This window comes from Mustela erminea, chromosome X (genome assembly GCF_009829155.1).
Source record: "Mustela erminea isolate mMusErm1 chromosome X, mMusErm1.Pri, whole genome shotgun sequence".
Lineage (NCBI taxonomy): Eukaryota > Metazoa > Chordata > Mammalia > Carnivora > Mustelidae > Mustela > Mustela erminea.
Genome location: NC_045635.1, coordinates 36,708,412 through 36,731,189, shown reverse-complemented (window position 1 = coordinate 36,731,189; position 22,778 = coordinate 36,708,412). Strand labels below are relative to the sequence as shown.

Below are 22,778 nucleotides of genomic sequence, written 5' to 3'. Positions count from 1 at the left end.
ATTACAGTGTTCTAACATGAACACTGATGTCTAGGATAGATCAGTGTCAATAGAGATGAAAGAGAGTGAATAGAACCTGAAGATATTTAGGAATTAGAATAGACAGGATTTGATGATTGAATAAAGGAAGTAAGGAAGCAGGAGACAGATTTGAGTCTGGTCCCTGGCTTGAATGAACACCTGTTATATGATGGTGCCTGGAATTAGATGGTGGAGATGGACATGCTGAGTTTTGAAGTTTCTGTAAGACACCTGAGTGAAGTTGCTAAAAAACAAAGTGGAATATGTGGATTAAGAGCACAGAGAGAGAGATCTGGAGGCTTGGGGATAGTCACTATTTAGTTGGGTTCGGAGAGTATAGAGAGGGAGAAGAAAACAGGACTTGAGAATGGAGGGTCTCCCAAATTTAGAAGGTTGGAGAACAGGAGGAATAGCTAACAAATGAGACAGAGAAGGAATGGCTGAAGAGATGGAAGAAAGCCCATGACAGCAAGGTGTGAGAGAAGCCAGCCAAAGAGACTATATCAAGAAAAATATTGCAGGGAAATGAAGTTTGGACACACCTTAGTTTCATCCTTCACTAAACTCCCTTATTCCTCAGCCAGTGTCCTGCACTCCTACTAGGCAGAGCTCCCATCCTGGCTCAGTTCTTAGATGTGCTCCTCTATTTGCTATCTCTCCATATCTCTTTGCTCCCATTTGGTATCTCTAGGTGATAAGAGATCTCTAGGTGGGCATCTCTAGGTGCCCATCTCCTTAGTGAAGGAGAGAGTGAGTGAGATGTTGGAGGACAAGTGTAGAGGTCCCTACTGTTGTCCTAACTCTGCCACCAACTTTATCCATTTAGTAATTTTGTTTCTTAATGCCTACTACCTGTGAGACAAAGCTAGAAGCACAGGACAGAGATGGATAGATATGGAAGCAACTACAATGAGAAGGGAGCGAGAGAAGAAGGAAAGGAGAGGGCCTTCATAGAGGAGGAATACTGAGACTTGAAGGATGACAGGAGTTTGCCAAGTGGTAGTGGCAGGGGTGAGACCAGACCAAAGTATTAAAGATGTCAAGATACGGAAGCCTCATGAACTTTAAAGAAAGAAAACAGAATGCATCCAGTCCTCATAAGAACTACAAAGACCTCAGGAACCAAGGTCACTGCTCCCTTCATTCCTCAGGACTTTGCATCTATTTTACTCTGGAAAGAGCACCTTTCCCTTTTTATTCAAGGACTTGCAGATATCCTCCAAATAGGCTCCCCAGTACCCAAATCTGCATGACCTTCAAGTCCAAGTTATTTCTTTCTGTTTTCTTACTTACTTCATTCCAGGCAGACAGACAGACAATGCAAATGAGTGAGTGGGTGAATTTATCTGATTTTTCTCAGTCTCCCTCTTTTCTAGAACCCTGAGTAGCCTAAGTTGTTGACCTGACCCTCTATGGGTAACCTCCTTTTGTTTGGTTGGGTTTTTTTTTTTAAGATTTTATTTTTAAGTAATCTGTACACCCAATGTGAGGCTCGAACTCATGACCCTGAGATCAAGAGTCATGTGCTCTACCAATTGAGCCAGCCAAGTGCCCTGGATAACCTCCTTTTGAATCAAGGATCTATTCCATGTCCCATCCAGGGGCAAATAAAAGCCCACTGCTGGGGGCGCCTGGGTGGCTCAGTGGGTTAAGCCGCTGCCTTCGGCTCGGGTCATGATCTCAGGGTCCTGGGATCGAGTCCCGCATCGGGCTCTCTGCTCAGCGGGGAGCCTGCTTCCTCCTCTCTCTCTCTCTGCCTGCCTCTCTGCCTACTTGTGATCTCTCTCTGTCAAATATATAAATAAAATCTTAAAAAAAAAAAAAGCCCACTGCTGTTTACATGCTTGGGCTGGGCTTCTAGGTGGGAGAGCTGAATAGAATATGGAAGGCAAACTGACCATTAGTGGGAAAGGAGGAAAACATTACAAGCAGGGCAGAGAACACGTGGAATGGCCAGAAATGCATATAGTTTATATTGTTGGGCACTATTAATCATGGTGGGCTCTTACTTTGGAGCAAGGTGCAGGATGAGAGAATGACCACAGATAAGTTTGAACATATAATAATAAAACCACCAGTAATGTGACTACAATGCTACACTTTATACTTTTTGATTATTTCTCACTTCCTCTCAACAACCCACTTAGATTAGGTACCGTGCCCATTTTATAGATGAGAAAACTGCAGCTTAGGAAGTGGTGACTTGTTCAAGGTCACAAAGCTGGTATGCTGCAGCCAGGATTCCATCCTAGGCTGTTTAACTCTAGTGCCCGCACTCTTACTTGTGCTGATACATCTAGGGCTGGTTTTTGTTTTTGTTTTTGTTTTTTTTAAGTTTGTACATTTATTTAAGTCATCTCTACACCCAACATGGGGCTCGAACTCGCAACCCTGAGATGAAAAGTCACATGCTTTTCCACCTGAGCCAACCAGGCACCACACATCTAGGGCTTTGGATGCCTTGCTAAAGATTTTAATTCATCCATTCACAAGTTTTTATAGAATACGTACAATGTGCCAGACACTGTTCTAGGTGCTGAGGATTTAACAGTGAGTAATTCAAAGTCCATGCCCACATGAAACTTCAATTCTAGTGGAAGAGACACACTGACAAAGAAGTATGCAGTAACGATAGCAAGTAGTGATGAGAGGACTATGAATAACAAGGGCCGGGTCAGGGATAGAAAGTGATGAGGACAGGGTGTTCACAGGAGCCCTTTCTGAGGAGAGGTGACGTTTGACTGGACTTCAAATTTTATTCTGTAGTTGATAGAGACATGAAGTAATTTTACCAAGGCAATAACAAAATAAGATTTGTGCATTAGAGAGAGAGACCCTTTAGACTTGGTATGAAAAATGTAGCAGAGGGTCCATAAATAATTCCAGGCAAGATGGGATTTGGAGTTCAACTTCCTCATTGTAATAAGGACCAAGGGCCCCTGAGGGAAGGGAACTGGAGTCTGGCTCCCCGTGAGAAATTCAGGGGTGGGACAGAGCCCATCAGCCTCAAACAGTGGCTGAGAAGAGCTGTAGCCATCATAGAAGGCTAGGTAGCTAACTAAAGGGGACAGAAGGGAAAAAAAACCCAAGGAACACCCATTTAAGATTAATGCTCAAGTGAAAATTTCAAAGCACACATGGAAAAACATCCTGAAACAAACCCAACAGATAGGAAATTGGGTCTAAAGGAAATGGAAATAATAGAAGAATCTGAAAGGGACTTCAAAGTCCTCAAAAAGATTAAAGGAAGGGGTAACATCCATAGAACAAGAGGCTGTTTGTTCTATTTCATAAATTTTGTAAAATCTTGAAGAGAGCATGTGTGTGCACTGTGTTGTCTGTGCTGGGAATCACTATGGCTAAGCTGAAAGACCGTATTGAGGAACCAGTATAGAATAAAGCACAGTTCGAGATGATAAGTATGAAGGAGAAGCTAAGACTCATGCAGGCCCTATCGAGAATATCCAATATACATGAACAGGAATTCTGTAGAACATAGAAGGAATGATGAGAGGAGAGGCCTTACTCAGATGACAGCCCTAAACTTCCACAAGGTGAAGAAAGACTATTCCCTTCAGATAGAAAGAAGGTTTGGGGAAGAAAATGACGAATTAACTTTTGGACCTTCTTAGAGTGTGATGATTGTGGGACACCTGCCTGTAGGTGGCCAGTACGCAGCTGCCTGTAATAGTAAGGCCCCCAGGAGAAGAATCTGGGCTAGAGATGGAGTTGAGGAGTCATTACCTTTAGGACAAGGCCCACCTCAACACTTGGCACCTCAGTTTCAACCTACCAACTTGCAAGAACAAAATGAAATGTGAAAGTACTCTCATAATCAAAGGTCTACAAAGTCTCGAGCATAATATTCATGGTCATAAATTCTATTTATCATCAAGCCTCAGGATTAGAAGTTAAGAGCTCAGGATTCTGGAGCCAGCTTGCTTAGGTTCAAATCCTGCCTCTGCTATTTTCTAACCATATGACCTTGGACAAGTTATATGACATTTGTCTTAAGCCTCAATTTCCTCATCTGCAAAGTAGTACCTGTCTCCTTGTGTTGCTATGAGGATTAAATAAGTTATTACATGTAAGGCACTTAAAATAGCACTTGGTGTATAGTTAAATGCTCAGTAAATCTTTGCTATTAGCTATTAACATCTCTGCATTTAACAGGAGCCTTCAGGATCTTATCCCAGAGGGGTGACTAATGTGAAAATCCTGGTCTATGAGGATAATAAATTTAGATATCTGTGTCTTCCTGTAATACTGAAAGGTTCAGTCTAGTTAACTGCTGACTTTTATTTGTCTACATGCAGAGCTTTGTTGCTGTTTGCAAATTAGCCATGATGTTATTTGAACATTCAGGAACTCCCTACTTTTTTCTTGTCACGTTTGAAACTTAGAAATAATTCACACGCAGATGGACTCTTCTCGTGAGGGCACTGTAATGGTTCCATTTTTCTTGCTGAGTTGGAACAATCCAGTCTTGGGAAGATATCCATTCTTATGCCTCTTTTCATTTATATCTATACATCTGTAGTTTTATAAGTACCAACATTAACATTTCGTTAGCTCAGAACTTGCCTAGAAGTAAGAACTATACCAGCTAGTTTGATTTCAGAGTGCAAATGGCAGTAACATGAAAACAGAAAATCAGTAATTAACCATGTGATTGTTTTAATCTGTGGTCTGGTTATTCAAGATGAGATCATTTTCCAAATTAGCCCCCCTTTCTTATCTCCAAGACCACGCACATCAGAGTCTGGCACAATTATATGCAGTTCTTTAGATGTTCTGCAAGGCTGAAAGAGAGGACGAGTCAGAAGAATGGTGAAAGAATGACCCTGAATCTTTGAATTCCACAAAAGGCCAGAAGGAACATATTGTGAGCTTCCTGTCTCCATCTTTGGAAGGTGTGCTGCCTCTAGGCTCGCAGCTTTCCTGTTCGGCAGACAGAGTCTGCACTGAGGACCCTGCCTTTGGAGGAAGACAAGGCTTTGAGGAGCTAGAGAGAGAGAGGCCAAAAGAAGAACTAGAAAGACTTCAGGAAGACTCATAGATACTCACCCACACGAGAGTTACAGGAACTTATGCAGGACCGAGAGTAAAGTGATATGATGATGATGATTTGGTGTTGAGCAGCACGGATACTGTCCCAGCTCTTACTTGCAAAAAGAAGGACTAGATCAAAGTCTAAGAAACTTTAAAAAAGAGCAAAACATGTTTCAACAAGCTAAACTAATATATCCAGCAGATAAAAAATTACATGTAAGGTATCTGCAATAGTAACTATTTTTTTTAGAATTAATGAAGTTAAAGGATTTGTTGGAGGGGAGAGGGTAGGGCAGAAAAGAGAGGTCAAGGACCTCTTGACCTTTGGACACTTTGCCCTATGCAGACATGACTGGGGCCACACAGTAACCAATGTCTTAGGTGAACTCTGTAGGCCTCGAGTTGACAACACAGTGGTAGCTTGAAAAGTTAGTTCCTACCTAGCACCATGACACGCTGTCTCCTGGTTAATTGAAAAGAAAGCACAGGAGAGATTCCCTTCACGTGTGATTTGCAGTCCAAAAAAGCCTCTTAAAGTGTTAGCCTGTCATTATGCTTTCAGCGATGCATGTATGTCCATGTTAGGGGAAGGGAGGAGTGTAACCACCTGCCTCAAAAAGGGGAACAGAGAACATGGAGTTAATACAGGGGGCCAAGAATCAAGAAGCTGAGATTCTGGTCCCAACTGCCATTAGTTACTGACCTGAAGCAAGTCTTTTCATTAAACTTTCAGTTCTAAAACCCCCTAATGTGACTCATCATGATTCTGTCTGGAGGCCCCTTCCCCTCCTTTTTTTTTTCTCTTCTTTCAGAGCCTTAATTGGAAGAGAAAGCATGTGTGTGTGTATGTCTGCACGTGAAGGAGATAACGAATGAATGAATGAATGTATATATGTATGTTGGTGGTTGGGGAGGTAGGTGTTGAGCTGTGAAGATTAGTGAGAACACCGAGGTCTAACAGCAAAGTTCCTCCTTAGTAAACAGAACAGGGATTGTTCCCAACTGCCTGCCTGCCTTTTCTGGGAATTTCAGAAAACCATACAGAGAGACATGTTAACATAAACAACTAATCCAGACATCTGCTGTTCCTCCTATCTTAATAAGAACATTTGCCATCTCTTGTAGGTAGAGTTTCTTCATCCACTAGGAGGCGCCATTGTCAAGCAACATTGAGTAGGGGTCAGGAGATCTTTGCTGGTTCTTTAAACCACTGGATAGGAGAAAAAGGTCTGGCAAAAAGAAAAGAGTGGTAAATTTAGGACCCTGGAAATGGTGACAAATCAACCTTTGATATCTAGACAGGCATTAACACAGCACTGCTTCTAAAATTTGATGAACAGTATCCTAGACTGCATTTTAATTTTGGAAGTAGCAAATTTTTTCAAGCCAGTCTGTTTTTAAAGAATCAGAATTCCGTGGGATATCAAGAGACCTTAGAGATTACAAACCAAAGCCCTTCATGTTATTGAGGAGTCATTGTCAACCCAGAAAGGTTAAGTGGCATGATCGAGGTCCCCCGGACAGTTAAAGGTAGGCTTGCAAACAGAACCCGTAAGTAGGGAACATTTCTCATTGTTTTTGGCTGTCCAACATCTGAACCCTCTTCCAGTATTTGAAGAATCACCCATCTTAAGAGTCTTGATGGGGACAGAGCCCACCTTCTTCTGTAGAAGCTAATAATGCCAGATACTTGCTCTTCTTGGCATTTAAGATATGGACATACAACATCAGTTTCATGAGTCAGACACAACCACCCAGGATGTAATAGCTAGTGACAAAAAGAACAGGGACCATGTGGCACTCTTAGGTGACAGCAGGGATGATTACTGGGCCAGTCATAGCAGTGACAGTCAGGATGGCTTCCAACATCTGCCATTAATGGGGCCAGCAGTGCAAGCTCTTGCAGCTGGTGGAGATCAGCTGCCACGGTGCCTTCATCAGATCCATTCAGGGCTTTGTGTCTGGCTGCATACCACAGTCTCGGTGTGACAGGCCTCCCTACCACTCTGGTCCCATTAGTCAACTCCTGTGCTGCTTAAATCAGCCACAGTTGGTTTCTGTTTCTTGTAACTCAGAGCCTTAACCAACCCAGCATTAAGATACCCAAATCAGTGGAGAAGTGACAGAACATGACCCCACTGTCAGGGGAGTCTGTGGTCTCTGAAATCTCTGCTGAGACTGACAGCTTTTGTACCTTGGGATATCAGCCCCAGCGAAAGGAGGCTGTAAGATGAGAGACATGGAGCTGGGAGCAGCAAAAAGCATACCAAGGGCCAGATACCCCAAAATGCCATGTCGTTCATGGTGAGGTATTCTGAGGAACCCAAGAATTCCTACTAGAACCTAACCGTCCAGGTCCTTAATGAATCTGTATTTGGCAGAGTCGAAAGTTAGAACATATTTAGCATTTAGTAAGTTTGTCCTGTAACTCTTGACCATTTCAGTGTATGGAGCCATGGGCTCCCACTTGTACACCTGCCTCAGGCCCTGTGAGTGTTAGGGGTGAGGCTAGGCAGAGGGAGGCCACCTGTGGCCTGCAGGCCGAAACAGCTTAGAAGCAGTACCGGCCTGGTCCCTAGCAAAGTCACAAGGTGGCGGGATTGGTTGGATGTGCTGTGCATTCCCTCTCAGTGACCTTTCCCTTCCTTGGCTCTGTCTCCTTGTGTCTCCCCACCTTAGCACGCTCATTCCCTCAGGGAGTAATGAGGAATCCCCTTCCGACCTTAGCTAATCTGGGAGTCTTCTTCTTAGGTGCTGCTCAACTTTCAGGGCCACAAAACTACCATAAGGCATACCCGCCAGGGGCTCCACCTAGAACGCTCCAGGCCAGGGAAACACCAGACATACCTTTCCAGCAGGGCAGAAGTTCTTGTGCAGGAAATATACCAGGGAAAAGGACGGTTTGTTTTTAAATAGTATTGAGAAAAACTAATTAGCAATTCAGAAGTCGATTTAGATTCGACCCCCCTCTCCAAGAAAGAAAACCACAGACAGAACAGTTTATATAAACAAATCAAGTCTTAGGAAAGCTAGCAAAAAAATAAAATTATTTAACAGATCTTTGGAGAGCTTTTACAACTTCAAAGAACTGGGATTCACAAAGGAAAACATGAACAGATTTAAAATTGAAAAAACCTGGAAAAATAATCCACTTTCATATTGACTTAAAAGGGTTCCATTCTACTAAACATCGATAAGAACTCACTGTGATGAAAGGGATGATATTAAGCTTCATGTACAAATGGGCAAGGACAGAAATAGTCAGTTCCCACCAAAAGAAATACACTTGGTACATAGATGTATGGGATATGCTCAGTCATTTTAATGCCTTTCATAATATATCAACATTTGCTTTATTCGGCAATTCTTGTTACAGTGAACTTCCCCTTTCCCCATTGAGAAAATGAAGATTTCTGTCTACTTACATAACACAGTTAACAATCCTGTGTCAGTATCTTCTCGGGGCCCTGGTCAAGTTCATACTGCAGGAAACTGATTGTATACAGTTTATAGTAGTGGTGAGAGGGGAAAGCTCAGCTGAGCTCAAATTATAGTCCCTTAAATATTTCCAGAATCTCCTCCAAACCTGCCTAACATGCTGACTCATTTCCTTGTGCTCTAGGCCTTACTGTTGTTCACTTGTCAGAAGAAATGGCTTGAGTGGCTGCCCTCTTGATTCCCTTGTAGTCCCCATCCTCTCGCTCCCCCATTCTCCTCTTCTTCCTCTTCCCCCGAGTCATCTTTGGGACCCATCTCAGAGGCTGCTTGCTCCCTGTCTGTATCCCTCAAAGATCTACCCTTCCCTTCCTTTGAAACTCTAATACGCACTGTTGTGACTAACTCCTTCCCCAAATTGGAGTAGTTCAGAGTAAGGAAAGGATAAAGAAAGGTCAAGCGTGCATGCCTCTTTCTTTCAGAAAAGAATTTACCACCAACAAATATTTGTAAATATTCATCAATATGTGGGATGTTATGCTGACCACGAAAGACCTGTTGATGCCCTCAAGTTGTTCATAGTACAGCTGGGCAGACCACACAGGTGTCTGTCCATGAAATAAATAATAACCAATAGTAAAGGTCTAAAGGACCATAGAGAGGCAGAGATTCTTGGGTCCCTAGGAGATCAGTGGAGGAAACCATTGGGAGCTGGAACAGGCAGACATGTATGCTTGTACAACATTGGCGAAGGGTGTCTGTGTCAGTGTAGGAGAGAGCTAGGTGGAGAAGTGGGAAAAGGTCATCCTTAGCAGAGGCTTAAAGAAAGCAAAGGGATCGGGAAAAGGTGGTGGTTACAGGACATTTGTGAAGACATCAAGATGGTACCACAAGCAAAGCCCCAAAATAAAGGAGAACTAAAGTTTTTTTTCTAATCAATAGAGATTGATTTGTATATGCCAGGATTCAAACATTTATTGGCAAACTTATGAAATATGTAGAATTCATTTAAACGATATTGATAGCACAGCGTCGACACATGTATCATTGGGAACAGTGGGGATAGAGGCTCTGCATTTTGAAGATGTCCCTAGGTGATTCTGGAGCATGGGGCCCTCATAACAGGCATGAAAATGGCTTTGTTATACAGAGCCCTCCCTTGTACTGTGACTTTACCTACTTAGCTGTAATCCCTTTTTTTTTCCATTAAGTAACTCAGAGCCTTGAGCAGAAGTTTGAAGCTTTCCTCTTTGTAACCTGAACATTTTTGCAGGGACTATTCATGGATTCTATTGCCAAACTACCTGAATTTGAATCCTGGCTCTGCCACTTACTAGCTGTATGATTTCCTGGGCAAGTCACTTAAACTTTGCTGTTTCTCAGTTTTCTCCTAAGTAAAGTAGGAGTAGTAATAACATCTATCTCAGACACTTCTCATAACCATTGAATGGATTCAGGCATGTAAAGCACTTAGAAAATGCCTGTCACGTAGTAAGCACTCAGTAAATGCTAGCTTTATTTATTACAACAAAATAAGATTATTTCTGTTTTTGAACCGTATGTAGAGGAAATCATACAGTTTGTGTTCTGCTTTGTCTGCTTCGATCACTCAGTATTTTATCTTTAGGATTCAGCCAAATTACTTTGTGTACCTGTAGTTAATTTCTTTTCATTGCTGTGTAGTATTCTGTTGTATGAATATACCAATGCTTCCTACCACTAGTGGACTTTTGGGTCGTTGACACTTGGTGCCCGTTGTGAACAGTGCTGCTGTGAACATCCAGGCACATGATTCCTGGTCCACGTGACTACGTGAGCACACACTTATTTGAAGAGAGTATCCTTGCCCAAAATAATCCAGGCACCTTTTCATCGTAAATCAAGCATGCACATATGAATGGATCTGTTTCTAGGCTGTTATGTTCTGCTGTTCTGTGTGTCCTACTGTCTGTAGCACAGTCTTAATTACTAAGCCTTATATTATGAAATTTTGAAATCAAGTAGAGCCAATCTTCCCACCTTACTGTTCTCCCAAAATATTTTGCATCTTCTTGTCCTTTTACAGTGCCATATACATTTTAGATTCTGCTTGACAGCTTCCACAAAACCTGCTAGGATTTTGATTGGAATTCTGTTGAATTCTTGCTACAATTTGGGAAGGAGTGGCTGTTTACAGTATTCAGTCTTCTGGTCTATGAAAGGATAATTTTCTGCCCATTTATTTTAGCTGTTTAATTTCTCTTAATACACATCATATTTATCTCCCTTCAGGTCCTATACTATTAAATTTATTTCTACATTCTTTTTTTTAAAGATTTTATTTATTTGACAGAGAGAGAAATCACAAGTAGGCAGAGAATCAGGCAGAGAAAGAGGGGGAAGCAGGATCCCTGCTGAGCAGAGAGCCTGATGTGGGGCTTGATCCCAGGACCCTGAGATTATGACCTGAGCTGAAGACAGAGGCTTAACCTACTGAGCAACTCAGGCGCCCCTATTTCTACATTCGTAAAAAAATTTTATCCCCAAATTTTAAAATTTTTCTTTTGATGTATGAGAATAATTTTGCTAAATTCTGATTAATTCTGATTTTACCTTAGATTACTGTGGTTATTCTACAAGTGCAATTTATGCCATCTGCAAATAATGACAGTTTGTTTCTTCTTTTTCAATTCTACACTTGATCTTAGCCAAATTTATTTCTTTATCTTGCCCTTACTGCACTGGCTAGGACCTCCAGAATAGTGGTGAATATAAGTTTTTGGAGTGGGCATTTTCATCTTGTTCTTGATCTAAGAGTTTCATAAAGTTTAAATACATAATCTTATTAAATTTTTGGCATTTATTGAAAGTATCCTAATTTTTTCTTCTTTAGTCAGTCTCAGTGTTTAGAATTATATTAATCAAATTCCCAATGTTAAAACAGTTTTGCAGTCCTCTGATAAATCCAGCTTGGTCCTGATATAATTTTTATGTATTGCTGGGTTTGATTTGCTGCTGTTTTGTTTGGGTTATTTGCATCTGTGTTCATTAATGAGATTGTCCTTTAATTTTGTCATGCTGTCCTTAATGGGTTTTGTATCTAGATTAAACTAGCTTCATAAAATGAATTGAAGACTGTTCCTGCTTCTTATTCATTTTATTTCTCCTCCAAATGTTCAGTAGAACTGTCAGAAATGCCATCTAAGCTTAGAGTTTTCTACGCCAGAAGGTTTTTAATTACTGATTCAATTCCATTAATCAATAAAGAATATTCAGGTTTCCTAATTATTTTTCTGTTCACTTTGATAAGTTTTATTTTTCTGGGAAATTTGTCAGTTTCATATGAATTTTCAAATCCGTGGCACAAAGTTTCAGCGTCATCTTTTTAACTCTGCAGGATTTGAAATATCTCCTTTTTCATTCTTAATATTGGTGGCTATATGTGTCTTCACTTTCTTTTTTTGAAATCAGTCTTGCCAAAGATTGATCATTTCATAGGGAGCAACTTTTAGCTTTTACTAATTCCTCTAATATGTTTGTTTTCCATTTCATTAATTTCTATTCTTATTTCCTTCTAATTTGAGTTTAATTTGATGATCTCTATATAGCTTATGCAGATGGAGGCTGGGCTCATAAATTTTCAGGCTTCTTTCCTAATACATGCATTTACAGCAGTAAATTTCCCTCTGATCACTACTTTACCTACATTATGTTTATTTTTGTTATTCAGCTTAAGATAGTTCCTTATTTTCTAATAATCTACCCTGAGATCTGTATAATAAAGGTATATTGTTCAGTTTCCAATGTTGGGGACTTTCCAGTTCAGTTTCATTAATCTTTTCAAAGAACCTATTTTTTTTTGCTTTTTCCTTCCTTTATATTGTTTATTTTTTCTTTATTAATTTCTTTTTTTCTTCATTAATTTCTGCTTATTATTATTTCCTTCTACTGTCACTGGATTTACTTTACTGTTCTTTTAAAACAATTATCCTGATAAAATGTCACTTTAGCTTTCTTATTTTCTAATATTGTACATTAGTATTTGTAATATTTCTGTTATATTTCAGTAATTTAAAGTTTAAAAACATACTGTTTTAGTTGCATTCTTGATGGATATTTTGCATTTTTTTCAATTTAGAGCTGTTTTTAGTATGACAAAAGTGGTAAGACCTGTTCTTTTTTTCTTTTAAGTAAAGGATAAAACAAAAAAATTTTTGAATATGTACCCACTCTTACACCCTGTTGATATCCAGAAATTTCTCTATGCATCTGCATGCATATATATATATATGCATACATGTATATGTTTATACATCTTAATATATTGTGACCATCTTTCTACATCAATAAATACATTTCTACAGCATCATTTTAATTGTAGCATAATATTCTACCCTGTGGACTTACCACAATTTAACAATTCTATTGTTAGACATTTATTCAGATTGTTTCATACTTCTCTGTATTATAAATAGATATCATAAGCCCCTGGCATTAAAACTTGGCAAATATTCCTGATTGTTTCTCTTGAAATGAAATTATTGGGTCAACGGACATGGCCATTTTTAAGGGTTTTGTCAAGCACCATAAAATTGCTAGGCAGAAAAGTTGTATTGATGTAATTTTTCTTTAACAATGGACTACCTGATTCAAGAAAAGTTTCTCCAATACCAAGGGGTGTGTGTGTGTGTGTGTGTAGGTAGCTTCTCCTACTGGAAGATTGGAACTGTGCCCCACCTCCTCATCCCTATTTCTATATTTGTGGGTCTAATGATGGCAGCGTGCTAATCTTGAAACATAATGCCCAAATCCTGCACCATTTTTAGATGTACTTTTATCATTATTGTTAGAAATATTTTATAATTTTTAATTTGATTTCTCTTCTGATCCATAGGTTATTTAGCATGTACTTCTCAATTTCCAAGCAATCATTTGGGGGATTTCCTAGTTACTATGTTAATTTATTTCTAACATAACTCATTGTGATTAGGGATCATACACTGAGTGCTTACAAGCCTTAAAATTTCATTGGCTCTCGAAAAGCACTTGTGTGCTATCTCAAGTTGTAAGCTGAACTAGAGTTCGTGCATATGTAGCATCATTTTTGCTTGAAAGAATGACTAACAAACCATGGTTACTCAAACTTGGGTATGTAGCATACATTTAATCAAAAATGAAATGAGCCTGCTGCTTCAAGGGAAACCACTCACAGTAGTGTCACCAATGATGAAATTCAAATTTTCAAGTGAAAATTATAATTTTGGAAAAGTTGTACCTGCTACCATGACCTTAACAGCTTCCCAGGACTTAATGTTTCTAATGTAATCAATGATGATGCAAATGAATATGGATTTTTTATACCGTGTAATGAAATGTGTCAGTGTTTAGAAAATCTGCGTAACTCAGTGGACCAGTATTTTTCAGTTGACTAATGTGTGATGTTATAAAGTCATGCACCCATAAAGGAAAGATCCATTCGAAGAACAAGACTGAACAATGGATTATAATGTGACACAGTACCAAAAAATTCATTGACATGGTTTCAGAATCCACGTTGCCGTTTACCTTTAAGAAACTACCACTTTTGGGGGGTGCCTGGGTGGTTCAGTCAGTTAAACATCTGCCTTCAGCTCAGGTCATGATGCCAGGTCCCTGGGATCAATCCCTGCATCAGGCTAAGCAGAAGCCTGCTTCTCCGTCTCCATATGCTTCTCCCTGCACTCCCCCCAGCCACCACTTGTGGACGTGTGTGCACATGCTTGCTCGCTCGCTCCCTCTCAAATAAATATATCTTTAAAAAAAATAAAAAAGAAAGAAAGAAACTACCACTTTTTGAGTCTTTTGTACAGTATCAAAGAAGAATATTCTCACATATCTGCAAGGGCAATTAAAATATACCTCCTTCTTCCAATTACATATCTGTGTGAGGCCAGATTTTCTTCCAATAACATACTGTAACAGATTGAATATAGAAGCAGGTACAAGAATCTAGTTGTCTTCTATTAAACCAGAAGTCAAAAACGATTTGCAAAATATCCAACGGTTCCTTTCTTCTCACTAAATTTGTTTTGTTTTATAATAGATACTTATTTTTCATGAAAAAATACTATTTCTGTTAACATGTGATGGGTTTATTGTTATTTTAAAATAAATGGTTTTTTAGATTTTTGGATTTTCATTTTAAATATGGCAAATGTTAATAGACAAAACCTACACAGACACAATCCATTTGGGGTTCTCAATAATCTTTAAGTACAAAAGAGCCCTGACATCAAAAAGTTAGAGAACTTAGTGGTTGTCCTAGAAATTACAGTATGCCTCCTGACCTATATGTTATTGTTGTCAAGTATTTTTATTTAAGGTCAGTCTCTCTCTCTCTCTCAGAATAGTTATTGTGTTATATGGTCTCTCTGTCCAGAGAGAGAATGAGAAAATAGTTGTTTTGTATAACCATTGTTCATTTAGATTCACTTACATAGTTACTACATTTTATGTTTTTCATGCCTCACTGCATCTCTGAGTTTTCATTGGCCTTCATTTTTCCTTCTACCTGAGGAATATTCTTTTGTATTTCCCTTAGGGATAAGTATGCTGCTGGCAAATTCTCTTGGTTTCTTTGCTTATCTGAAAAAAATTTTTTCACCGTTATTCTTTAGGGTGTGTGTGTGTGTGTGTGTGTGTGTGTGTGTGTGTGAAAAGAGAATTTTATTAGGTTGGCAGCTAATTCGATTTAAGATCCCTTTTTACTGTATGCTGGCTTCCACTGTTGCCATTGAGAACTCAGCCTTCAGTCTAATAGTCCATTCTTCCTTTTCACTTCTTTTGAGCTTTTCTATTTTTCTCTGGTTTCCTGCAGTTTTCACAGATACGTGACTAACTATAAATTTCTTTACTGCTTGGTTGTTTTTGAGATCTTTCATCATTTCTGGCTTATTATCAGACATTATATTTTCCGTATTGCTTCTGCTCCATTTTCTTTTCACTTTTTTCATGTATTTATCTGTTTACTACCTATTAGTAATCTCTATACCCATTGTGGAGCTCGAACTCAAAACCTAAAGATCAAGAGTCATGCACCACCAAGTAAGCCAGCCAGGCGCCCACCCTTCTTTTCACTTTTGAAACTTCAATTAAAAATAGATGCTGACCTTCTCACTGTAATCTTTTCTTATCCTCACTTTCATATTCTCCATGTTTTGTCTCTCCATGCTTCAATCTGACTGCATCTTCTGGTTCACTAATTTTTCTCTTCAACTAACCTAATCTGCTTAAGTTCTTAATTTTGCCATTAGATTGTTTCATTCAGAAATTCCTATTTGCTTTTTCAAATCTATGGTGTCACTTTTTTTTTTTAATAATTTGTTGATCCTAACTGAAGTTTTTAAGTGGAGCTTTTCACTTCATGGTAGACACTGGGATTTTTCTATGCTACTAATAAGCCATACCAGAATGTATTCTGTACCCCGCTTTTTAAAAAATACACCTCTTTATCACCCCAGCCCAGAGTGTAGGGTGTTTTATCATGTCGTTAGCCTTTGGCAGGCTCCTCTGGGGTAAGCCAAAAGATTAGCTCTGTCTCATCTCTCAGATCACCCTAGCGCAAAGGCAGCTGGACCCTGTCAGTCTGACATCTCACCCTCCCAGAGTCAGGACCCACCCTGTCCGTCTGCCTCCCCCCTTCTTCAGAGTTCCCCAAATATTCACCCTGCCCCTTTCATGGCAGCCTCCTTTTTCTTGGCCCACTACCTACCCCAAGGGGAGACACAGCTCTTGCTCACCTCTTTGAGCTCAGAACATTTCCCCATCCTCACTAGATTGTTTTTCACTCACTATACTGTTAATTCTTAAAGATTTAAAAAAAATTTTTTTAATTCATCCAGTTCTGTAGTTGTTTTTGTCACCTTCAGAGCAAATGCTGGTCAGAGAAATTCAGATTTGGTCTGGCCTTTACAGTGCTCCTCAAAGAATAGTTTGCAGATGAGTTCCAACCTACCAATGATTGCCAGTCTATAATGAGGTAAGGACAGAAATTGAGAGTAAACATTTAGAAGATGTTAGAGCGATTTGACATAGCTTTGAAATCATAGCATATGATCTAGTATTTTATAAAAGTACCAATTTATAAATACCTGAGGGGGAAACACTAGTCCTTCACCACACTTAAGTTGAGAAGCATTTCTTCATTCAATCAAGTGTGAGTCTCCATGCTACAAGCCCCCTCTTTTTCTGCTTTTACAGAAAATACGTGATAGAAGAGGGTTAAGTGACTAGGTGTGTGAATTAAACTGACCAACCTGAGGCTAACAAGAGCAAATATTTATTTTGTCTGTACACAGCAGGACTAGTGGGGTGAGGGGGCAGCCTCACAGGAAAAAAGTGAAAACCACAAAGAGGGAGTTAGACCCAGACACTTCTATACCGTTTTAACAAAGAATAATAAAGTATGAAGCGACTAGACAAGGGAAGACGTGGGGAGTTTGGGTGTCTCAGGTTGGCGGTAAGTGGTGGGAAGGGGACTAAGAAATGTGTAGTGAATAAGATTTGTTTAGTAAAATTTGTCATACAGATCAGAGTAGTTGTCTTCCTAGTACTTGAGAGGGGAACACCTTTGCAAAGGGAAATTTCAACCCTATTTTTAGGCAGAATGGAGGACAGGAGAGAGTTCTTTCTGTTGCTCCTGTTCTTCCTGCTGTTGTTTGATTGCCTTCAGCTCAAAATCATCCTATGCCAAAGTGGCATATTTTGGGGTGGCATATTCTAATCCCTTCCACGTATGACCACCCATACATTTTGCCTCTAGACCTGTGATCTGTTTTATTGGGCATATCTGTTTGAGTATTTTTTAAATTATATAAGTAAGACGTGTTTTATTCTAAAATTTTGAAAATTCAGACAGATGAAAGGAAGGGAAAGGTAAGATCATTCATGATCCCACCACTTTTTTACAAGTCAGAGTAAACCTCCTATAGTTTTTCTCTGTGTATAGGATAGAAGCATTCCCCCATACCCTTTTAAAGCAAGGTCTCTTCTTCCTCTTATTTTACTCCCTCGGAATGGAACCAAGTGAGGAAATTTAGAACACACTTTTTGAAGCTTGGCAGCCCTAGAAACACCTTAAGATGGGAAGCAAAGAGAAAAGTAATAAAAGAAACCTTACACTTGTTTTTAGAAGTATTAACAAATAAAGATTATCAAAGATTTGAGGCATCAAACTTTTTGTTCAAAGTTGTTATATGTAGATTATATTATGAATACATATATTTTTTAAATTTCAGTGATGAGTAAAATTTGTGTAAATATTATTTTTGGTTTCTCCATATCTCATAAAATTTAAAATTAATGAATTGCCTCTTTTACTTTAATATCAGTGATACAAATAACTAATCAAACAGCTTTATTAAAAGATTACTTTCACAGTGATGACTGACTTTCAGACTAGCTCTTCAAAGAACATGCCTGCATATTTAAAAATTACACGGGTGATTTTGTTTGGTACTCCTGGTTATGGACTATTGTATTAAAAAAAAGTACAGTGGCAAAATGATCCCATTTATAAGAGAAACTGAAAGTATCCTAGGGAAAAAATCCCAATAATCGATATTTGGAGCCAGTATGAAGAAAACCTTAAAATTGCAACTTAGAGACATGAAAGGAAGTATCATTTTTGTAGATGAGAATATGAGAAAAATGTTAATTTCTACAAGTTTATAAATATAATACTGTCTCCACCAAAATAATAAAAGTGTTTAGCATTTGACAAACTGATTTTAAAATTCAGCAGGGAGAAAAAAATTTCAGAAGAAAATATTGACAAAGAATAATAATGAAATGACTTATTTTTCCAAATACTAAAATATGCTATTATAGGAGTACCTGGCAGGTTCAGTCAGTAGAACATGTGACTCTTGATCTCAGGGTCATATGTTCAAGCCCCATGTTGGGTATGGAGCTTACCTTTAAAAATTAAAATAAAAAACACAGTATTAAAAATGTTATGGTTACTGGATACAAGAATAGTTGGGTCAGTAGGAAAGAGTAGAAACCTGAAAATACGTGTGTCTATACATGTGTAGAGACTGCATTTCAAATAGCAGTATTTCAGAAATGACAAGGAAAGAAATGGGCTAATCCATGCTGGTAGTTACATTACAGGGCAGTAAATAATTCCCAGTTTTCTCTCACTGACTGGTTCCCTCTTTAAGCATTGGCCTCTCACCACTTGACTGTCTTCGACCCCTAAGATTCCTTTTTCCCCTCTTCTAGGTCCCTCCAAAAAAATCTTCCTCTAGCTTTCAGGAGAGCTCCCAGGCCCCAGGCTCTTACTGCTTGGTGATGCAATCAGTTGAGCTCTCCTTTGCCTAACCCTTCTCTCATCTGAGCTGAACATGCTCGTCCTCACATTCCACAATTAAAAAGGAGACCGTCCAAACAAAAACTGTAACTCCGTCATTGTCAGGGGTCTTTTAGTGCTCCTAGGTCAAACAACCAGCGTAAACCGCAGGCTGCTTTAAAAATAGTATTTTTTTCCTCCTCCCAATACAAAGAATTGAAAAGTATTCATCATCTAGCAATCAAAGAAATGCAAACTAAAGCAACTGTGACTTTTTAACCCTCCTATCTGATTGGCAAGATTCAAAAAGAATAGTCCTTCTAGTGGAGGTGAGGTAGAGAGGAAAGGATACTTTCACAATTAGTAGGAGCAGGTACATTGTGTTAACTTTTTGCCAGGAATGTGTCAGAAGTGTTATTGTATGTGTCTCTTGACCTATAGGACAAGTACAGCTCTGCTTATAGGACTTCTACTCCAACAGGTGATCACGATTGTTCACAAGATATCTGACCATGTTCATTCAGGGTTTATTTCTGATGGTAGAAAATGGTCACTAACCTACTTCAGAGTAGACTAGGCCATCAAAAAGATCATTTTATGCATTGACATTCGAAAATGTTCATTTGCTGTGAATTGGAAACCAGGCAAGTGTTGTAAAGATTTGTATAAATGTGAAAGTGTTTGCACTGACCTAAAACCACACCAAGTTTTAAATAATGTAGTCAGGGCACCTGGGTGGCTCAGTGAGTTAAGCCTCTGCCCTCGGCTCAGGTCATGATCCCAGGGTCCTGGGATCGAGCCCCGCATTAGGCTCTCTGCTTGGCAGGGAGCCTGCTTCCTCCCCACTCTCTCTCTGCCTGCCTCTCTGCCTACTTGTGATTTCTGTCTGTCAAGTAAATAAATAAAATCTTTTTAAAAAATAAATAATAAAAATTTTAAAATAAATAATATAGTCAGTTACTCATGACTCTTTACTGTGTTCTCAGTCTTCTGCTGGGTATTGGGTAGGAGTATTTTTTTTTTAATTTTTACTTATTTATTTGACACAGAGACAGAGAGATCACAAGTAGGCAGAGAGGCAGGCAGAGAGAGAGGGGGAAGCAAGCTCCCTTCTGAGCAGAGAGCCCGATGCGGGGCTCGATCCCAGGACCCTGAGACCATGACCTGAGCTGAAGGCAGAGGCTTAACCCATTGAGCCACCCAGGCGCCCCAGGAGTATTTTGAAAGTATAAAACATACTCGTTCTTTAGGGCTACCCTATTGTTGCACTGTTGAGCTTGCATATGTGCATTTGCCCCTTGCACACCTAGCAGATGTAGCTGTAGACAACGGGAAGAGCATTGAATATAGATACACATTTGAATCCTGTCCCTGTCACATACTTGTTTACTTAGATTATTTGAGAATGACAAGGATGCTGATGTCATGGGGTGACTGTGAGAATGGAGATAGAACAAGGAGTGTTTCCCATGATACTTGGTGAATAATATTAGTAGTGATTATTTGTTATTAATGCCTAATTAGTAATTATTAGTAATAGTAATGAATAGTTTCTCTACTTTCCCTTCTAGAAGTCTCTATATCTTCAGTGTAATACCTGTAGCAGATCTATTGCAGTTTTAGCTCCTGAATAAGTGAATGGGTGAAATACTGCATTTGAAAACACTTCATAAGCCTGAAAGCATTATAAAGATATTGGCCAACTATTAATATTTGAATAATTTCATTAATAGATATGATCTGGCAAAGTCTCATATATATGTATTGAAAAATGCTAAGTGTATGTAAGGGCCAAATACAATGATAGGGACATATAGGGTTGTTAGAGAATTTAAGCAAATGAAAGCCTTTATGTGGCTGGTAATCCACTGAGGGGGCTTTCTGGGAAGGGTGGGATTGGAATGGGACCTTGGATTGAGGTAGGTTTTGAATATGAGGAACAATACATGCAGAAGCATGTGAGAAAAAAGAAAACAGTATGTTCAGGGGATAGTAGTAACACTAGCCTGCCTAGAGAGTGAGGTATCCTTGAAGAGCCATTAGATAGGATAGGTAGAAGAGGCAAGGTGTGGCCGACACAAGAGGCCTTACTGATCTGCTGAGAAATTTAAAAAGACCCATATTTAAGTTTGTGGCAAAATAGTACCATTCCGTCACCAACACATCAGTGTGTTAGAATATGTTGGTAGCAGTTGACTTTGGTAATGGAAGTGTAAGCAAAAATAAATTATGAATTAGCTACTTTTTTCCTTCTATGGTATACAGCCTGAATTCCCATTTAGTGGTGATAAGTATAGTGAAATATTTTAGAACCCTTGTGGATTCTTAAAATATTGCATGACATGACTAGGTACCGATAATTTTGGAACTTGACTCAAAAATGTGCCCACAACCCCCAGCATTGCCATTTTCTGAGACTTTTTGTTGCGATAACTTAAAGGAAACTTAGGGTAAATTTTTGACACCTTATGTTATTTAATGCTACCATTTGCTTGTTCTTTATGTTTTCCCATGTAGATTTTCAGTGTTAAGATGGTTATAATATCCTTTATAATTTGTCTCTTTTTCATTGAAAATAAGGAGATTAAAATAACTTGTTAGAATCATTAGCTGTGGGGCACTTGGTGGCTCAGGCGTTAAGCGTCTGCCTTTAGCTCAGGTCATGATCCTGGGGGGCCCTGGGATTGAGGCCCGCATCGGGCTCCCTGCTTGGCGGGGAGCCTGCTTCTCCCACTCCTACTACCCCTGCTTGTGTTCCCTTTCTCTCTCTTTGTCAAATAAATAAATAAAATCTTAAAAAAGAATCATTAGCTGTAAGCCAACTAATAACTTCATTACAGCCTATTCATTTTCAATGTTTTCTTCCTGGAATTTCCTCTGACATTCTTTTTCATATTTTTCCACAGTATGGATGGAGCAGATCTGTGTTTTGAAATCGTAAAACGAGCTGACGCTGGTTTTGTATACAGTGAAGCTGTTGCCAGGTACGTCATTCATATGGACTCCTCAGAGGTCAAGGTGGAAATAAAAGAAGGAAGTGACAAATCACATAAAGTGACCTGCTTTTTGAACTGATGATGACCTTATTGCCAGTCTTTCCTACAAGGAGCATGTCTGTCTTAGTGCTTTAGTGGAACCAAAGTAGCAACTGGAAACTCAAAATATTGAAACATGCATTTATCTATTAATACAGGCTTACAGCTTAACATAGTACTGCTGTCTTTACCATTTCTGATGACTTTTGTTCAGAGGGGGATTTGATAGCTCAGCAACCATGAAGAATCAGATTTGGGGGTTTGTTGTGTGTTCAATCTTTATTTTGAGCAGATGTGCCTTATTAGTTCTTTACTTTCTCTTTTGGTGATAGCAAATTGTTACGTGGCCAATTAATCTGACGAAACGCCCAGAACAGAGGAAGGAATAGATATAAAAGCACAGTGCTCCTGCTAAATATATTTGCTTCAGGCCAGTGTGTGATCTCCCAAGCAAATGGTGGCCATTGTTCTAAGTCAAGTTGTTGTAAGGAACCAGTGGCTCAAAATAAGGAATAAAGAGGAAAAATCACAGGAGCCATGAACTGGGCCACTTGCCTATAGATTTAGAGCAATACAGCTTTCTGCTTTGGTGGCATTCAATCATATCATAAATACCCACTTCAGTGGGTTGCCTTTTTAATACATGGGTCTTCTCAGTCACCAACCATAATATGTTAAAGGATTCAAACCCACAACTCTAGTGGGTTTTTTTTAATCCCATTTTTCTATTAGTTTTGAGTTTGTATCATAATATAAAATTTTTTATTATATATTGTGCTTCGATATTTAAAACCATTCTTTAATACCAGAATAGTCAATGTAATCTTGAGTTTTCTTATGATACAGCAGTAAACCGCTTTATTCAACTAAATGAACCTCTCAGACCCTTGGGCATTATTGTGCATATTTACTTCTTCAAGGATTTG

The 22,778-nt window shown here is 39.0% G+C and overlaps 1 protein-coding gene across 13 annotated transcripts in view; it reads left to right on the top strand.

The window, feature by feature from the left end:
- Positions 1–22,778, top strand: part of CASK (calcium/calmodulin dependent serine protein kinase) — a 348,007-nt gene that overhangs the window by 144,579 nt on the left and 180,650 nt on the right. For all 13 annotated transcript variants that reach the window (XM_032331663.1, XM_032331670.1, XM_032331666.1 and 10 more), the window contains exon 4: positions 21,724–21,801. In XM_032331663.1, coding sequence (XP_032187554.1) covers positions 21,724–21,801 — 78 coding nt within the window. The remainder of the gene's footprint in view (positions 1–21,723; positions 21,802–22,778) is intronic.